Source organism: Cebidichthys violaceus, unplaced genomic scaffold (assembly GCF_023349555.1).
Source record: "Cebidichthys violaceus isolate CVI_PGR_0920_01 unplaced genomic scaffold, fCebVio1.0.p SCAF_38, whole genome shotgun sequence".
Classification (NCBI taxonomy): Eukaryota; Metazoa; Chordata; class Actinopteri; order Perciformes; family Stichaeidae; genus Cebidichthys; species Cebidichthys violaceus.
Window position 1 is genome coordinate 1,839,044 of NW_027176572.1, and position 18,917 is coordinate 1,857,960.

General features: G+C 39.7%; 1 protein-coding gene across 1 annotated transcript; it reads right to left on the reverse strand.

Annotated features, from left to right (window-relative positions):
* Window positions 1–102: 102 nt before the first annotated feature.
* On the reverse strand, window positions 103–6,146 carry crfb16 (cytokine receptor family member B16). The gene is made up of 7 exons (XM_068726129.1): window positions 6,095–6,146; window positions 5,073–5,202; window positions 2,805–2,995; window positions 2,103–2,227; window positions 1,677–1,827; window positions 328–479; window positions 103–192 (listed from the first exon to the last, which is right to left on the reverse strand). Exons 1-7 carry the CDS (start codon window positions 6,144–6,146, stop codon window positions 103–105), a joined length of 891 nt encoding a protein of 296 aa, XP_068582230.1.
* Window positions 6,147–18,917: the final 12,771 nt, after the last annotated feature.

An 18,917-nucleotide genomic window follows, 5' to 3' on the forward strand; every position in this document is an offset into this window, starting at 1 on the left:
AACAGAGTCTTCCAAGAAATCATTTCCACGAAATCCACGACGACTTTTTTACGTTCAGTACTTTGGTCCGTGACTCTTAAGGGTTTTGGGATCCTCAGCTAGTCAGTGTGAGGGGGCGGAGCTCACGTGGATCGGATCACAAAGCTCCGCCTCCTCAGGGCTCATCGGGATTTGAATGTCCCAATCGGGTTCCTGCAACAGGCAAAGTATATTTATTCAGATTAAAAATGTTAAGTTTGATCACAGATTAATCTTTTCTGATTCTGGTAGTTAATGTATTGATTGATGTATATGTATTGATGTGTATGTATTGTGGGTGTGACTGACCAGTGAGCGGGGCAGTGGCTCTTTATGTAAATATGTTTGACAGCCGTGTGGACGGCAGTGAACGGCGGACCAGAACACGGCGAACAGGAGACCGGCCATGACGACCACGGTCACGGTCACAGTGGTCGGTCTCTTCCAGGCAGCGTCCGGACCTGCAGGTCAATCAACAGGAAACTTTTATCTTTATAATCATCTTTTACTAACTGGATCATTTGGATTGTACAGCAATTAATAAATAAAAGTTCACGTCTAATTTATTCTGAAAGAACAGAAACCAGACTTTGTTCTGGAAATAAACTCCTTAGGGGCAAATATTTTGGATCACATTTGTGATATAAACAAATGTGAGAGGACACTTTTGTAAAAAAATTAAATAATAGTAATGAAGTCAGGTTATTTTAGAAAGTATCAACATTTTCAAAGGTGTAAAAATCTCACTTTCCAAAAAGGTTGTCAAAGTGAGAACGTTTCTTAAAATTTTAGATATTTTGACATCGTAAAGTAAAATCATGGACGTATGGATAAGAAATGCAATTTTGGATCATTAAAGTGAAGAAGGTGGAACATTTTTTCAACATGAGGACATTTGGAATATTTTGCAAAGAATATGGAACAAGCAGACATTTTAAAGTGAGGACATTTAAGCAAAGTAAGAATAAAGATCTTGAGGGTGTTTTTAAGTAAAAACATGTATTGTGACAGTGTTTTTATGAAGTGTGGACACTTTTGTAAAGTGAGGAAATTTTTATATAAATCTATAATAAGGAACAAGAGGATGTATTTTGAAAAATTTGAATATTTGGAAAAAATTAAGAGCGAAGTGACGTGCTTTGAGGGTTAAGATATTTTATGAAAGTAAGAAAATGGAACATGAGGACATTTTCTAAAAGTAATAAACTTTTTTTAAGGTGGGGACACTTTCATAAGGTGACTTTTTTTTTAAAGACAGTACATTTGTTGAAATATTGACATTTTAGAAAAGTAAAAAAGAAATTGTGAGAATATTTTAATGAAGTGAGGACATTTTTGTAATGTGAAAAAAATTTATAAGTGAGGTTATTTTTGGAAAATAAGAACATTTTGTAAAGTGAAGATATAGTACAAGTATAAGTAAAACAAAATTCTGAAAGTTTTTAGGAAAGTAAAAACATGGATTGTGAGAATATTTGTAGGTGAGGTTATTTTGTAAAAGTAAGGACATTTGTTGAAAGTGGGAATATTCTGGAAAGAATATTGAGCAAGATGACATTTTAGAAATATAAGAACATAGACAGTGAGGATGTTTTGGAGGTGAGGACACCTGTTATATAACAAAGGTTATCACAAGTAAAAGAAGAGGACACCCGTACGTCCTGTGATGGAGACACACTCGGTGTCGGTGCTGCTGCTGTGGATATGAGTGTCCAAGATGGTCCGAGCTCGGACGCAGTACTCTGCTCCCTCCTGCAGGGCGGCGACGTGCAGCACCGTCTGCTCCGCTGGCATTGCGTACACAGCAGCCTGAACGATAGGAAGAGAGAGAGAGAGAGAGAGAGAGAGAGAGGGAGAGAGAGAGAGAGAGAGAGAGAGAGAGGGAGAAAAATAAAACAGGAAATAAGTAGAAGGAAGTAAGAAGGAAAGGAAACAAACAGGAACAAAGGAAAGAGGAGACGTGAAGTGAATAATAATAATAATAATAATGCATTTTATTTGTAACGCACTTTTCATTCATGGAATCGCAGAGTGCCACAGAGCCAGTACATAGTAAAAACATATTTAAAACGTAGTGAACTGACCTGCAGCTCGTCGCCTCTCTTCCACACCGTCACACTGACGACAGCAGTGAGAGGAAGCTTGGCGAACGTCACCTGAAGGGTGTCGCCCACCGCTGTCACCGTCATCTCTGGCGCCATCAGGACCGCTGCACGAGAGTCACATTCAGTCCATCAGTCATGATTTAAAAAAAAAAAAAAAAATATATATATATATATATATATATATATATATATATATATATATATATACACACATGTTGTGAATGACAGAGACGTGGCTTCATTTTTAGTTTTTATCAACAGATGTTCTTTAGTTTAGTAGAGAAAGAATTTCAATGACTCTGATATACTTTGTATACGTCTCTGGTAGAGACCTGTCAATCACTGTGTAGCCCCGCCCCTAAAGCATCCCCTGCTTTATGGTCTGTTTGACTCTAAATGGAGCATAATGTACTAAATGAACATCATGCTGTATTGAAGAAGACTGTAAACTAGAGATTGAGACCATAAACTCATGTTTACAATGTTTACTGAGGGAATAAATCAAGAGAGAAGTAGAGTCATTATAGACTAGACTTCTATACAACCAGAGGAGTCGCCCCCTGGTGGACACTAGAGAGAATGCAGCTTTAACACATGAAGCTTTGGCTTCACTTTTCAGAACCGGAGGTTGCCGACCGAAATCAACAGGCAACGTGTTGCTTATTCTATGTCCTTTCTTACTGTCTCTGCGGTTGAACGGTGGGCTGAGTTGGGTCCAGGGTGACCGCTGGGAGCCGCACTGCGCTCTGACGTGGAGGTTGTAGTCGGAGTCGGAGCCCAGGTCAAAGGTCAGGTCGCAGTGAGTGTGAGGAATCAGCTGGCACTCGGGAGCGTCCACCCAGCTGCCGTTCAGGACCATCAGCTCAAACTCCCTGACGGACAAAGAGACACACAGAGAGATTCAAACCCCAACATATTCTGCTTTTATATTTCTTTATTATGAGTGTTTCTTGTCACCTTGTAACAAATGAGGGCAGAACTGGTTGTGTGAGATGAGACGAATGCATTTGCACACATCACTGAACATGAAATGTGGGTTTGACATATTCACCCAGCTGAGCTGAAATTCTGCCTCTGGCCACAATAATAACTCAAACTGAGGCACCTCACCTTGCATACTTCCACCACACTCTGCTGCTGTACATGCCACCGATTCCTTATTGATGTCTCCGTGTTTTTCTTGTTTTGCATCAGGATTTATTAAAAACCGCAGTGCATTGAAAATGAAATCAAATGTACAAATGAGTCAGCAGTTCAGGTGGAGCCTCCCTGAGACGTATCACACCACTCCTGAAGACAGATCCTCCATCTTGAGACGTATGTCATCAAACTTTCACTGCAATCATCTTCAAACCAAAGTATCTTTAGATTCTTTAGTCCCAAAGTTAGCAAATATGTCAAGCTGAATTCTGGGGAAGCATGTATTCAATAATGCACAATCATATTTACATTTTTAAGCATCAAAACTCGCCAATGAAGAGTTACAACAAGATGAAGAAGCAGTGCATTGAGCTAAAAGCTAATATCAGGAAGCTAACATGCTCAGAGTGACCATGCTATAATGTTCACCATCTCACTAAACACTAAAGAGGCTGATGTCATTAGTTCTGCAGGTATTTGGTCATATACCAAAATATTGGACACATTGAAATGTTGACCTGATGATTCTGCTTAAGAAGAAATCATCGCCAAAGTTATTACATCTCATCCCGAGGGCAACAAGCACAGACAGACTTCATCCAAACTCAGCAACAAGCGGCGACGTATGCAGCCAATGGGCTTTGAAGCCGCCGTATTAGACACATCACACAATATTGACAAAAACAGAATTCACTAAGCTGTCTGCTTTGATTGCTTTGCGGCTGAGTGGCGGTGATGCACTCAGCAGTGTGTGTGTGTGTGTGTGTGTGTGTGTGTGGTAGTTCTGTTAGCGGTTAGCTGTTAGCCAAACATACTGTGCAAAGTAGTGACAGTGAACCGCAGCGTAGCGGCCGGGAGGTACTCAGCAGCCGACAGCCACAACACTGACCTCTGACCTCTGCTCACCTCGTCAACACAGGAGTGTTTTGATCAGAACAGCCTCAGGAATGTTTACTGAGAGTTAATTAAACTTTCGTCACGTAGGAATTTGCTCCTGTGTGCAAACAAAGGTGATGCATCACCGAGCGGACACACCTGCTGATTGTGATTGTCAGCGCAGGCGTGTCGTTGACTCCTGTTAATAGTTTAAATTACTCGACAGACGTCAGACAGAAACACCTGCTGGATTTGTTTTGTTCTTGACCTGCAAGGTCTCATCTGCATGTTTCACATATTTCATCATTGTCAGTGTGGTATATTGTTTGGCTGAGTTTACTGCAGGGCAGATATTATTACAAATACATTACAAGTTATTGAAAACTATTACTTCACGGGAAATTAAACGGCAAGAATTTTGAGAATCTATTAATCGTTTGTCAAAAGCTCATGTGAATATTTCTCTTATGATACTAAACTGAATATCTTTGGACTATCAAATAAAATATAACTAGACATTTTATTTCCTCAACTTGGACTCTATTTTCATAAATTTCATCGAGCAAATTATTGTTTTTAAATTTAACATTAAACATTTTTTTAGATTATTATTTTTTATCAGCGGTGCATTCAATGTCACTGACAATTACAGTTTGATGTTATTCTATATGTTTCTTTTGTGTAAGAACCAACAACATGTTGGTCCGTCTCTCAATACGGTCTGACTTCCTGTCTGTGTCTCTCAGCTTCCATCTGTTCCTACTGAAGACTTGAATCTTTTACAAACACAACTATACAGTTTCATCATTAATCTCCTAAATCTTGACGTCATCAATCACACAGGAGGAAATAGAGCATTTGTTGGGGTCTATGTTCAGCGGCGGATTGATCCACATCTTCATTGTCAGTAAAGTGGTTTTGTGAATGACTTACCCCTGGAACTGAACAGAGTAAAGGACCGCAGTGCTGCAGGGAGCCTGTAGGGGGCTCCACTTCAGTTCGTGCTTCATGTCCACAGACTCCATGAAGACGCTGCTGGGAGCCGGCAGCGTCCAAACATCTGCTGACAGAAAATGAGTTCACGTTTTAAATCTTATCTCGGATTATTGTGAGGATTTAATTCATTTATTTAATTTTAATTAAGTTAATGAATTAAAACTAAAGGTTTTTTGTACCGATTAACACAAACAAGATCCTCATACAATGGTTCCTATAATCCTATATATTACGTTAAGTTACTCCTCATTTTTCATGTGTTTTAGTCCAACAACACAAGTCTATTTCACAGTCTTTTCAAAATAAAATTCCGTCTTCACAGGAAACAACTTAGTTCAATCTGAACATCTGACTCTCAGACAGGAAGCATTTCCCCAAAATGTCAAACATTTTCTTTACAACTTTGTTCTTCTGCAGGGAGACGTGTTAATGTCTCTGCAGATGTATGCAGAACAGGATGTCAGCTGATTGATCCAACGTGAAACCTATCAAAGTATTTACTTTATTTAATATTTAATATTTTTATTTTACAGTCTTCGATTCATTTTATGATGTGTGATTTAGTTTTGTATTCTTTACTTCACCAGCCTTACAAATAATTATTAATTATTTAAAAATGAAAAAAAAATCAGTCATAATAATTACAATAATAATGTTTTTTTTCAAAGGAATATTATTCTTTTTAAGATGAACGTTTGATGTAGATAATTATTCTATTTAGATTATTATTTTATCTGGTGGGATTTCTTCTTGGTGGTGCATTCAATGTCACTGAGAATTAAAGGCTAAATTAGATATTATTCTAAATTTCTTTCTTTTTGCCTGCATGAAAACAGCCTGATGTGTTCACAAAGTACACATGTATTTATTCATTCATTCATTTTACATCTCTCTCTCCTCCTGATCTGAGAGTTAAACTCTAGTGTATCTGTGTCAGCTGAGCGTTAAAGTGAACTCACAGTTTGTAAAGTCCAGCAGGACCATCATCATCATCACCATCATCATCATCATCATCATCATCATCATCACCACCAGCAGCAGCAGCACCAGCAGCAGCAAGGTAAAGAAACAGAAGATCTGCTCACGTCAGGTCCACCATGTTGCATGAAAAACTGATCCACAACATATAATCCAGATTACTCGCCAAAAGAAACCTTTGCTTTTTCTTCCTTCATGCGGTGCAAGTTTCTGGATCCAAAGGGTGAAAAAACAATAAATAATATCCAGTTAATCTTTCAGTTTGAGATCCACACGATCCAGAGTCTCCGTCAAGAGTTTAATCCACTAAAGCAGAAGCACATGTGAGCGTGGCTGAGGAGAGGAAGCAGGTGTGTCTGGATGCTGAGAGGCTTCGTTCTGGAGCTGCTCAGCCGGTCCGACTCGTTGCCGGCCGCCTCCGGGCGTCAGCTGTCACCTGTGAGGCTAATTTACAGGTGAAACACCTGCTGAGCCACAGGGCCTGTAGAGCTGCAGGCCTCCAGAGTGCATGAAACATGGACGCCACTAGCTGACATGAAAGGAATATATATAATACCTTGACAACAAACACCAGGCTCTGTAGAAAATCATAATCCTCTGAGTAATTCATATTTAACACTAGATCGCTGGCTCAGTCTCATGTTTGTGCAAATCAAAACAATACAGAAGGATTGAACAGGATGTAAACACTTCTGTGACTTCTGCTTTATGTTCACCATTTAAAATATTTAAAATATGTTCCAGCAGTGTGAGAGCAGAGCTGCTGTTTAACAAGGAGACAACCTGTGTGAAGTCAAAGCTTCATGTGTTAAATCTGCATTCTCTCTAGTGTCCACCAGGGGGCGACTCCTCTGGTTGTATAGAAGTCTAGTCTAAAATGACTCTACTTCTCTCTTGATTTATTCCCTCAGTAAACATTGTAAACATGAGTTTATGGTCTCAATCTCTAGTTTACAGTCTTCTTCAATACAGCATGATGTTCATTTAGTACATTATGCTCCATTTAGAGTCAAACACACCATAAAGCAGGGGATGATTTAGGGGCGGGGCTACACGCTGATTGACAGGTCTCTACGTCACTCCTCCTCAGTCCAGATGTGGTCACTTCCTGTTCACTGGTTGTACAAAAACAAGATGGCGACGGCCAAAAACATCAGTCCACAAGCTATCGGGTCTCCATGAACACCCTAACCCTCCACTGAACTTCATCGACTGATATTCACTCTGCAGTTTGGTCAAAGTATTTTCTCCTTTACCTGGAAACACGTGTGTATCTGTGTTTATCAGTGTGTATCAGTGTGTATGTGTGTGTATCAGTGTGTATGTGTGTGTATCAGTGTGTATCTGTGTGTATCTGTGTGTATGTGTGTATCAGTGTGTATGTGTGTGTATCAGTGTGTATCAGTGTATATGTGTGTGTATGTGTGTGTATCTGTGTGTATGTGTGTGTATGTGTGTGTATCAGTGTGTATCTGTGTGTATCTGTGTGTATGTGTGTGTATCTGTGTGTATCAGTGTGTATGTGTGTGTATCAGTGTGTATGTGTGTGTATTTGTGTGTATGTGTGTGTATCAGTGTGTATGTGTGTGTATCTGTGTGTATGTGTGTGTATCAGTGTGTATGTGTGTGTGTATGTGTGGGTATCTGTGTGTATCTGTGTGTATGTGTGTGTATCAGTGTGTATGTGTGTGTATCAGTGTGTATCTGTGTGTATGTGTGTGTATGTGTGTGTATCAGTGTGTATCAGTGTGTATGTGTGTGTATCTGTGTGTATGTGTGTGTATCAGTGTGTATGTGTGTGTATCAGTGTGTATCTGTGTGTATGTGTGTATGTGTGTGTATCAGTGTGTATGTGTGTGTATCTGTGTGTATGTGTGTGTATCAGTGTGTATGTGTGTGTATCTGTGTGTATGTGTGTGTATGTATGTGTATCAGTGTGTATGTGTGTGTATGTGTGTGTATCTGTGTGTATCAGTGTGTATGTGTGTGTATCAGTGTGTATGTGTGTGTATCTGTGTGTATGTGTGTGTATCTGTGTGTATCTGTGTGTATGTGTGTGTATCAGTGTGTGTCTGTGTGTATCTGTGTGTATGTGTGTGTATCAGTGTGTATCAGTGTGTATGTGTGTGTATCTGTGTGTATGTGTGTGTATCTGTGTGTATCAGTGTGTATGTGTGTGTATCAGTGTGTATGTGTGTGTATGTGTGTGTATGTGTGTGTATGTGTGTGTATCAGTGTGTATCTGTGTGTATCTGTGTGTATGTGTGTGTATCTGTGTGTATCAGTGTGTATGTGTGTGTATCAGTGTGTATGTGTGTGTATTTGTGTGTATGTGTGTGTATCAGTGTGTATGTGTGTGTATCTGTGTGTATGTGTGTGTATCAGTGTGTATGTGTGTGTGTATGTGTGGGTATCTGTGTGTATCTGTGTGTATGTGTGTGTATCAGTGTGTATGTGTGTGTATCAGTGTGTATCTGTGTGTATGTGTGTGTATGTGTGTGTATCAGTGTGTATCTGTGTGTATGTGTGTGTATCTGTGTGTATGTGTGTGTATCAGTGTGTATGTGTGTGTATCAGTGTGTATCTGTGTGTATGTGTGTATGTGTGTGTATCAGTGTGTATGTGTGTGTATCTGTGTGTATGTGTGTGTATCAGTGTGTATGTGTGTGTATCAGTGTGTATGTGTGTGTATCTGTGTGTATGTGTGTGTATGTATGTGTATCAGTGTGTATGTGTGTGTATGTGTGTGTATCTGTGTGTATGTGTGTGTATGTATGTGTATCAGTGTGTATGTGTGTGTATCAGTGTGTATGTGTGTGTATCTGTGTGTATGTGTGTGTATGTGTGTGTATCTGTGTGTATGTGTGTGTATCTGTGTGTATGTGTGTGTATCTGTGTGTATGTGTGTGTATCTGTGTGTATGTGTGTGTATCTGTGTGTATCAGTGTGTATGTGTGTATGTGTGTGTATCAGTGTGTATCTGTGTGTATGTGTGTGTATCAGTGTGTATGTGTGTGTATCAGTGTGTATCAGTGTGTATCTGTGTGTATCTGTGTGTATCAGTGTGTATCAGTGTGTATGTGTGTGTATCAGTGTGTATGTGTGTGTATCTGTGTGTATGTGTGTGTATGTGTGTGTATCAGTGTGTATGTGTGTATGTGTGTGTATCAGTGTGTATCAGTGTGTATCTGTGTGTATCTGTGTGTATGTGTGTGTATCAGTGTGTATGTGTGTGTATGTGTGTGTATCAGTGTGTATGTGTGTGTATCAGTGTGTATGTGTGTGTATCTGTGTGTATGTGTGTGTATCAGTGTGTATCAGTGTGTGTCAGTGTGTATCTGTGTGTATCAGTGTGTTTCTGTGTGTATCTGTGTGTATGTGTGTGTATCAGTGTGTATCAGTGTGTATCAGTGTGTATCTGTGTGTATCAGTGTGTATCAGTGTGTATCTGTGTGTATCTGTGTGTATGTGTGTATCTGTGTGTATGTGTGTGTATCTGTGTGTATCAGTGTGTATCTGTGTGTATCAGTGTGTATGTGTGTGTATCTGTGTGTATGTGTGTGTATGTGTGTGTATCTGTGTGTATGTGTGTGTATCTGTGTGTATGTGTGTGTATCTGTGTGTGTATGTGTGTGTATCTGTGTGTATGTGTGTGTATCTGTGTGTATGTGTGTGTATCTGTGTGTATCAGTGTGTATGTGTGTATGTGTGTGTATCAGTGTGTATCTGTGTGTATCTGTGTGTATGTGTGTGTATCAGTGTGTATGTGTGTGTATCAGTGTGTATCTGTGTGTATCTGTGTGTATCAGTGTGTATCAGTGTGTATGTGTGTGTATCAGTGTGTATGTGTGTGTATCTGTGTGTATGTGTGTGTATGTGTGTGTATCAGTGTGTATGTGTGTATGTGTGTGTATCAGTGTGTATCAGTGTGTATCTGTGTGTATGTGTGTGTATCAGTGTGTATGTGTGTGTATGTGTGTGTATCAGTGTGTATGTGTGTGTATCTGTGTGTATGTGTGTGTATCTGTGTGTATGTGTGTGTATCAGTGTGTATCAGTGTGTGTCAGTGTGTATCTGTGTGTATCAGTGTGTATCTGTGTGTATCTGTGTGTATGTGTGTGTATCTGTGTGTATCAGTGTGTATGTGTGTGTATCAGTGTGTATGTGTGTGTATTTGTGTGTATGTGTGTGTATCAGTGTGTATGTGTGTGTATCTGTGTGTATGTGTGTGTATCAGTGTGTATGTGTGTGTGTATGTGTGGGTATCTGTGTGTATCTGTGTGTATGTGTGTGTATCAGTGTGTATGTGTGTGTATCAGTGTGTATCTGTGTGTATGTGTGTGTATGTGTGTGTATCAGTGTGTATCAGTGTGTATGTGTGTGTATCTGTGTGTATGTGTGTGTATCAGTGTGTATGTGTGTGTATCAGTGTGTATCTGTGTGTATGTGTGTATGTGTGTGTATCAGTGTGTATGTGTGTGTATCTGTGTGTATGTGTGTGTATCAGTGTGTATGTGTGTGTATCTGTGTGTATGTGTGTGTATGTATGTGTATCAGTGTGTATGTGTGTGTATGTGTGTGTATCTGTGTGTATCAGTGTGTATGTGTGTGTATCAGTGTGTATGTGTGTGTATCTGTGTGTATGTGTGTGTATCTGTGTGTATCTGTGTGTATGTGTGTGTATCAGTGTGTGTCTGTGTGTATCTGTGTGTATGTGTGTGTATCAGTGTGTATCAGTGTGTATGTGTGTGTATCTGTGTGTATGTGTGTGTATCTGTGTGTATCAGTGTGTATGTGTGTGTATCAGTGTGTATGTGTGTGTATGTGTGTGTATGTGTGTGTATGTGTGTGTATCAGTGTGTATCTGTGTGTATCTGTGTGTATGTGTGTGTATCTGTGTGTATCAGTGTGTATGTGTGTGTATCAGTGTGTATGTGTGTGTATTTGTGTGTATGTGTGTGTATCAGTGTGTATGTGTGTGTATCTGTGTGTATGTGTGTGTATCAGTGTGTATGTGTGTGTGTATGTGTGGGTATCTGTGTGTATCTGTGTGTATGTGTGTGTATCAGTGTGTATGTGTGTGTATCAGTGTGTATCTGTGTGTATGTGTGTGTATGTGTGTGTATCAGTGTGTATCAGTGTGTATGTGTGTGTATCTGTGTGTATGTGTGTGTATCAGTGTGTATGTGTGTGTATCAGTGTGTATCTGTGTGTATGTGTGTATGTGTGTGTATCAGTGTGTATGTGTGTGTATCTGTGTGTATGTGTGTGTATCAGTGTGTATGTGTGTGTATCAGTGTGTATGTGTGTGTATCTGTGTGTATGTGTGTGTATGTATGTGTATCAGTGTGTATGTGTGTGTATGTGTGTGTATCTGTGTGTATGTGTGTGTATGTATGTGTATCAGTGTGTATGTGTGTGTATCAGTGTGTATGTGTGTGTATCTGTGTGTATGTGTGTGTATGTGTGTGTATCTGTGTGTATGTGTGTGTATCTGTGTGTATGTGTGTGTATCTGTGTGTATGTGTGTGTATCTGTGTGTATGTGTGTGTATCTGTGTGTATGTGTGTGTATCTGTGTGTATCAGTGTGTATGTGTGTATGTGTGTGTATCAGTGTGTATCTGTGTGTATGTGTGTGTATCAGTGTGTATGTGTGTGTATCAGTGTGTATCAGTGTGTATCTGTGTGTATCTGTGTGTATCAGTGTGTATCAGTGTGTATGTGTGTGTATCAGTGTGTATGTGTGTGTATCTGTGTGTATGTGTGTGTATGTGTGTGTATCAGTGTGTATGTGTGTATGTGTGTGTATCAGTGTGTATCAGTGTGTATCTGTGTGTATCTGTGTGTATGTGTGTGTATCAGTGTGTATGTGTGTGTATGTGTGTGTATCAGTGTGTATGTGTGTGTATCAGTGTGTATGTGTGTGTATCTGTGTGTATGTGTGTGTATCAGTGTGTATCAGTGTGTGTCAGTGTGTATCTGTGTGTATCAGTGTGTTTCTGTGTGTATCTGTGTGTATGTGTGTGTATCAGTGTGTATCAGTGTGTATCAGTGTGTATCTGTGTGTATCAGTGTGTATCAGTGTGTATCTGTGTGTATCTGTGTGTATGTGTGTATCTGTGTGTATGTGTGTGTATCTGTGTGTATCAGTGTGTATCTGTGTGTATCAGTGTGTATGTGTGTGTATCTGTGTGTATGTGTGTGTATGTGTGTGTATCTGTGTGTATGTGTGTGTATCTGTGTGTATGTGTGTGTATCTGTGTGTATGTGTGTGTATCTGTGTGTATGTGTGTGTATCTGTGTGTATGTGTGTGTATCTGTGTGTATCAGTGTGTATGTGTGTATGTGTGTGTATCAGTGTGTATCTGTGTGTATCTGTGTGTATGTGTGTGTATCAGTGTGTATGTGTGTGTATCAGTGTGTATCTGTGTGTATCTGTGTGTATCAGTGTGTATCAGTGTGTATGTGTGTGTATCAGTGTGTATGTGTGTGTATCTGTGTGTATGTGTGTGTATGTGTGTGTATCAGTGTGTATGTGTGTATGTGTGTGTATCAGTGTGTATCAGTGTGTATCTGTGTGTATGTGTGTGTATCAGTGTGTATGTGTGTGTATGTGTGTGTATCAGTGTGTATGTGTGTGTATCTGTGTGTATGTGTGTGTATCTGTGTGTATGTGTGTGTATCAGTGTGTATCAGTGTGTGTCAGTGTGTATCTGTGTGTATCAGTGTGTATCTGTGTGTATCTGTGTGTGTGTATGTGTGTGTATCAGTGTGTATGTGTGTGTATGTGTGTGTATGTGTGTATCTGTGTGTATGTGTGTGTATCTGTGTGTATGTGTGTGTATCTGTGTGTATGTGTGTGTATCTGTGTGTATCAGTGTGTATGTGTGTGTATGTGTGTGTATCAGTGTGTATCAGTGTGTATCTGTGTGTATCTGTGTGTATGTGTGTGTATCAGTGTGTGTCTGTGTGTATCTGTGTGTATGTGTGTGTATCAGTGTGTATCAGTGTGTATGTGTGTGTATCTGTGTGTATGTGTGTGTATCTGTGTGTATCAGTGTGTATGTGTGTGTATCAGTGTGTATGTGTGTGTATGTGTGTGTATGTGTGTGTATGTGTGTGTATCAGTGTGTATCTGTGTGTATCTGTGTGTATCAGTGTGTATGTGTGTGTATCAGTGTGTATGTGTGTGTATTTGTGTGTATGTGTGTGTATCAGTGTGTATGTGTGTGTATCTGTGTGTATGTGTGTGTATCAGTGTGTATGTGTGTGTGTATGTGTGGGTATCTGTGTGTATCTGTGTGTATGTGTGTGTATCAGTGTGTATGTGTGTGTATCAGTGTGTATCTGTGTGTATGTGTGTGTATGTGTGTGTATCAGTGTGTATCAGTGTGTATGTGTGTGTATCTGTGTGTATGTGTGTGTATCAGTGTGTATGTGTGTGTATCAGTGTGTATCTGTGTGTATGTGTGTATGTGTGTGTATCAGTGTGTATGTGTGTGTATCTGTGTGTATGTGTGTGTATCAGTGTGTATGTGTGTGTATCAGTGTGTATGTGTGTGTATCTGTGTGTATGTGTGTGTATGTATGTGTATCAGTGTGTATGTGTGTGTATGTGTGTGTATCTGTGTGTATGTGTGTGTATGTATGTGTATCAGTGTGTATGTGTGTGTATCAGTGTGTATGTGTGTGTATCTGTGTGTATGTGTGTGTATGTGTGTGTATCTGTGTGTATGTGTGTGTATCTGTGTGTATGTGTGTGTATCTGTGTGTATGTGTGTGTATCTGTGTGTATGTGTGTGTATCTGTGTGTATGTGTGTGTATCTGTGTGTATCAGTGTGTATGTGTGTATGTGTGTGTATCAGTGTGTATCTGTGTGTATGTGTGTGTATCAGTGTGTATGTGTGTGTATCAGTGTGTATCAGTGTGTATCTGTGTGTATCTGTGTGTATCAGTGTGTATCAGTGTGTATGTGTGTGTATCAGTGTGTATGTGTGTGTATCTGTGTGTATGTGTGTGTATGTGTGTGTATCAGTGTGTATGTGTGTATGTGTGTGTATCAGTGTGTATCAGTGTGTATCTGTGTGTATCTGTGTGTATGTGTGTGTATCAGTGTGTATGTGTGTGTATGTGTGTGTATCAGTGTGTATGTGTGTGTATCAGTGTGTATGTGTGTGTATCAGTGTGTATCTGTGTGTATGTGTGTGTATCAGTGTGTATGTGTGTGTATGTGTGTGTATCAGTGTGTATGTGTGTGTATCTGTGTGTATGTGTGTGTATCTGTGTGTATGTGTGTGTATCAGTGTGTATCAGTGTGTGTCAGTGTGTATCTGTGTGTATCAGTGTGTATCTGTGTGTATCTGTGTGTGTGTATGTGTGTGTATCAGTGTGTATGTGTGTGTATGTGTGTGTATGTGTGTATCTGTGTGTATGTGTGTGTATCTGTGTGTATGTGTGTGTATCTGTGTGTATGTGTGTGTATCTGTGTGTATCAGTGTGTATGTGTGTGTATGTGTGTGTATCAGTGTGTATCAGTGTGTATCTGTGTGTATCTGTGTGTATGTGTGTGTATCAGTGTGTATGTGTGTGTATCAGTGTGTATCAGTGTGTATGTGTGTGTATCAGTGTGTATGTGTGTGTATCAGTGTGTATGTGTGTATCAGTGTGTATGTGTGTGTATCTGTGTGTATGTGTGTGTATCAGTGTGTATGTGTGTATGTGTGTGTATCAGTGTGTATCAGTGTGTATCTGTGTGTATCTGTGTGTATGTGTGTGTATCAGTGTGTATGTGTGTGTGTATCTGTGTGTATATGTGTGTATCAGTGTGTATGTGTGTGTGTATGTGTGTGTATCAGTGTGTATGTGTGTGTATCTGTGTGTATCTGTGTGTATGTGTGTGTATCAGTGTGTATCAGTGTGTATCAGTGTGTATCTGTGTGTATCTGTGTGTATGTGTGTGTATCAGTGTGTATCAGTGTGTATCAGTGTGTATCTGTGTGTATCTGTGTGTATGTGTGTGTATCTGTGTGTATCTGTGTGTATCAGTGTGTATGTGTGTGTATCTGTGTGTATCTGTGTGTATCAGTGTGTATGTGTGTGTATCAGTGTGTATGTGTGTGTATCAGTGTGTATCAGTGTGTATATGTGTGTATCAGTGTGTATGTGTGTGTATCTGTGTGTATCAGTGTGTATGTGTGTGTATCAGTGTGTATGTGTGTGTATCAGTGTGTATCTGTGTGTATGTGTGTGTATCTGTGTCTATGTGTGTGTATCAGTTTGTATGTGTGTGTATCAGTGTGTATCTGTGTGTATGTGTGTGTATCAGTGTATATGTGTGTGTGTATCAGTGTGTATCTGTGTGTATCTGTGTGTATGTGTGTGTATCTGTGTGTATCAGTGTGTATGTGTGTGTATCAGTGTGTATCTGTGTGTATGTGTGTGTATCTGTGTGTATGTGTGTGTATCAGTGTGTATGTGTGTGTATCAGTGTGTATCTGTGTGTATGTGTGTGTATCAGTGTGTATGTGTGTGTATCAGTGTGTATGTGTGTGTATCTGTGTGTATGTGTGTGTATCAGTGTGTATGTGTGTGTATCAGTGTGTATGTGTGTGTATCTGTGTGTATGTGTGTGTATCTGTGTGTATGTGTGTGTATGTGTGTGTATCAGTGTGTATGTGTGTGTATCAGTGTGTATGTGTGTGTATCAGTGTGTATGTGTGTGTATCTGTGTGTATGTGTGTGTATCTGTGTGTGTGTGTATGTGTGTGTATCTGTGTGTATCAGTGTGTATGTGTGTGTATCTGTGTGTATCAGTGTGTATCTGTGTGTATCTGTGTGTATGTGTGTGTATCAGTGTGTATGTGTGTGTATCTGTGTGTATGTGTGTGTATCAGTGTGTATGTGTGTGTATCTATGTGTATGTGTGTGTATCAGTGTGTATCAGTGTGTATGTGTGTGTATCTGTGTGTATCAGTGTGTATCTGTGTGTATCAGTGTGTATCAGTGTGTATGTGTGTGTATCAGTGTGTATGTGTGTGTATCAGTGTGTATCAGTGTGTATCAGTGTGTATCAGTGTGTATGTGTGTGTATCTGTGTGTATCAATGTGTATGTGTGTGTATGTGTGTGTATCAGTGTGTATCAGTGTGTATGTGTGTGTATCAGTGTGTATGTGTGTGTATCAGTGTGTATCTGTGTTTATCAGTCTGTATCAGTGTGTATGTGTGTGTATCAGTGTGTATCTGTGTGTATCAGTGTGTATCAGTGTGTATGTGTGTGTATCAGTGTGTATCTGTGTGTATGTGTGTGTATCAGTGTGTATCTGTGTGTATGTGTGTGTATCAGTGTGTATCTGTGTGTATCAGTGTGTATCAGTGTTTATGTGTGTGTATCTGTGTGTATGTGTGTGTATCTGTGTGTATCAGTGTGTATGTGTGTGTATCAGTGTGTATCTGTGTGTATGTGTGTGTATCTGTGTGTATCAGTGTGTATCAGTGTGTATGTGTGTGTATCAGTGTGTATCTGTGTGTATCTGTGTGTATGTGTGTGTATCTGTGTGTATGTGTGTGTATCAGTGTGTATCTGTGTGTATGTGTGTGTATCTGTGTGTATGTGTGTGTATCAGTGTGTATCTGTGTGTATCTGTGTGTATCTGTGTGTATGTGTGTGTATCTGTGTGTATGTGTGTGTATCAGTGTGTATCAGTGTGTATCTGTGTGTATCTGTGTGTATCTGTGTGTATGTGTGTGTATCTGTGTGTATGTGTGTGTATCAGTGTGTATCAGTGTGTATCAGTGTGTATCAGTGTGTATGTGTGTGTATGTGTGTGTATCAGTGTGTTATATTTAATTTAACACTGTTCAGTCTGATGACAGCAGCGTTTTCCTGCTTCTCCGTAGAGACGGCCGACTTTGGACTCTCATGGTGATCAAACATTAACTGTCACCAACCATAAAGCCATAAAACACAGAAGACACTCAAGCAACCGGCCAACTGATCTTTCTTCCTTTGTTTCAGACACAAAGTTCAATGTTTATTTATTCAAATTCACCACATCAGAACACTTTTAATACGCTCGCTCACGTCAAAGCACTTTGACACCAAATTGAACAGAAAGTCGTGGTGAATGATGGTTTAAATAACGGCATCATACTGTCGTCCACATTTAACACAACAAACTGATGAAGAAGTGACGTCATCAGCTCCTGGAGCTCCTTATTTGGGCATAAACATGTCTATTGTCCTTCTACTTCCTGCTGTGGAGACGGACTTCTGCTTCTTCTCCCAGCGTTCATGAACTGGTTCACTGGAAGACGTTTCTGACACGATTATCAACAGAGAGACGGATCAAAATGTGGAGAGAAAACTAAACATTTTGTTTGAAACAATATCTCTAAAACATTGCAGTTTGTGTGTGTAAACCCTTTTTTCTTGGAATTAAATATGTGAATATGCTAAATGGATGAATATATAATTGAAGATCACTCAGACAAGGATTCATGTTTATTAATAATTACTATTTATTTGTGTGAATAAAGGAAAACAATCAAGTTTGTGTCTTTGGCTTAATGTTTGTTTCTCTTCTGTACCTGATTGTTACTTCAATGAGGTGAGTTGTTGTGTTTGACTGTGTGTGTGTGTGTGTGTGTGTGTGTGGACACAAGGGAGTAATGCTAATGCTAAAGCTAATGTGAATACTAAAGAGAGAAATGAATGAAGGTGAACTTCAGTTTGTAGCAGAATGAAGTTAGAAAAGAGTGAAGCTGTAAAGATTTCACTTCCCTTCAATAAAAAACAGATTTATAAAAAATGATGAAACTGACGTTGCAATAAGTGTTTATATGAGTTTCACAGCAATAACTGCTGCTGGTTATTTCAGTTTCTATTTCACCTCATTTACATGTGTTGTGTTGATATCCGATAAACTAGAACAGCTACTACTAGAGGCCAAGGCCGCTCAAGTGAACCATAATGTAATGGGTTCTTCCTCCTTACTTTTTCTGTTATTGTGATTCATTAATAATAATTCATGGTGCTGTTAGATTGCTGCTGGACCATCCCTCATTAACACAGCTTCATTCCTCAAGCTGCAGAGCAAACGTAAGGAAACTTAAATGTGAACTGCAGCAGAATGTTTTTGTTTGATAAAAACCTGTTGTGAATTTAGGAAATGATTACATATATCCTTTTGTCAATGAATGTTAACGTTTGGACTCGGTTCTGTTTAGTAAAACTGTAAAAGAAGTATGTTTGTGACGTTATTAAAAGTCCTAAATCACTGACACTAACAGCAGTCACCTGGGTGAAAGTCCTGCGTTTGTTGGACCCATCTGTCCACCTGGACCTCGTCCGTCCACCTAGACTACGATTGAAAACGTCTTTGTGATTCGTCAAAAAGAAACTCTCTAAACACAGTTGACAGTCCAGTTTTGTTGTGTGGGGAAGTACATTTTGAGCGCCCAATCTGTCCTGTTTTTACTTCTACTCCAGGAAGTCTTTAGCAACCACCTAGTGACCTCCTGGTTTCCTCCAGAGCTTTTCCTCACATTGAAGTTCACTAGTGTGACTTGGCTGTCGTGTTTCCTGCAGTTTGAGTCCAGAAAACAAAGCAGGACTCCCGTCCCAGAGTCTGGTTCTCAAGGTTGTTTGAGGTGTGGTGGAACACTGTCCCTGTCATCATCGTCATCATCGTCATCATCATCATCATGATCAATACTGAGCAGGAGGCGGTAGGGGAACTTGAGGGAGCGGCTCCCGGCGGTTTATGGCCCCTGGTAGAGGGTAAAGTTCTCCCCGTTAGAGCC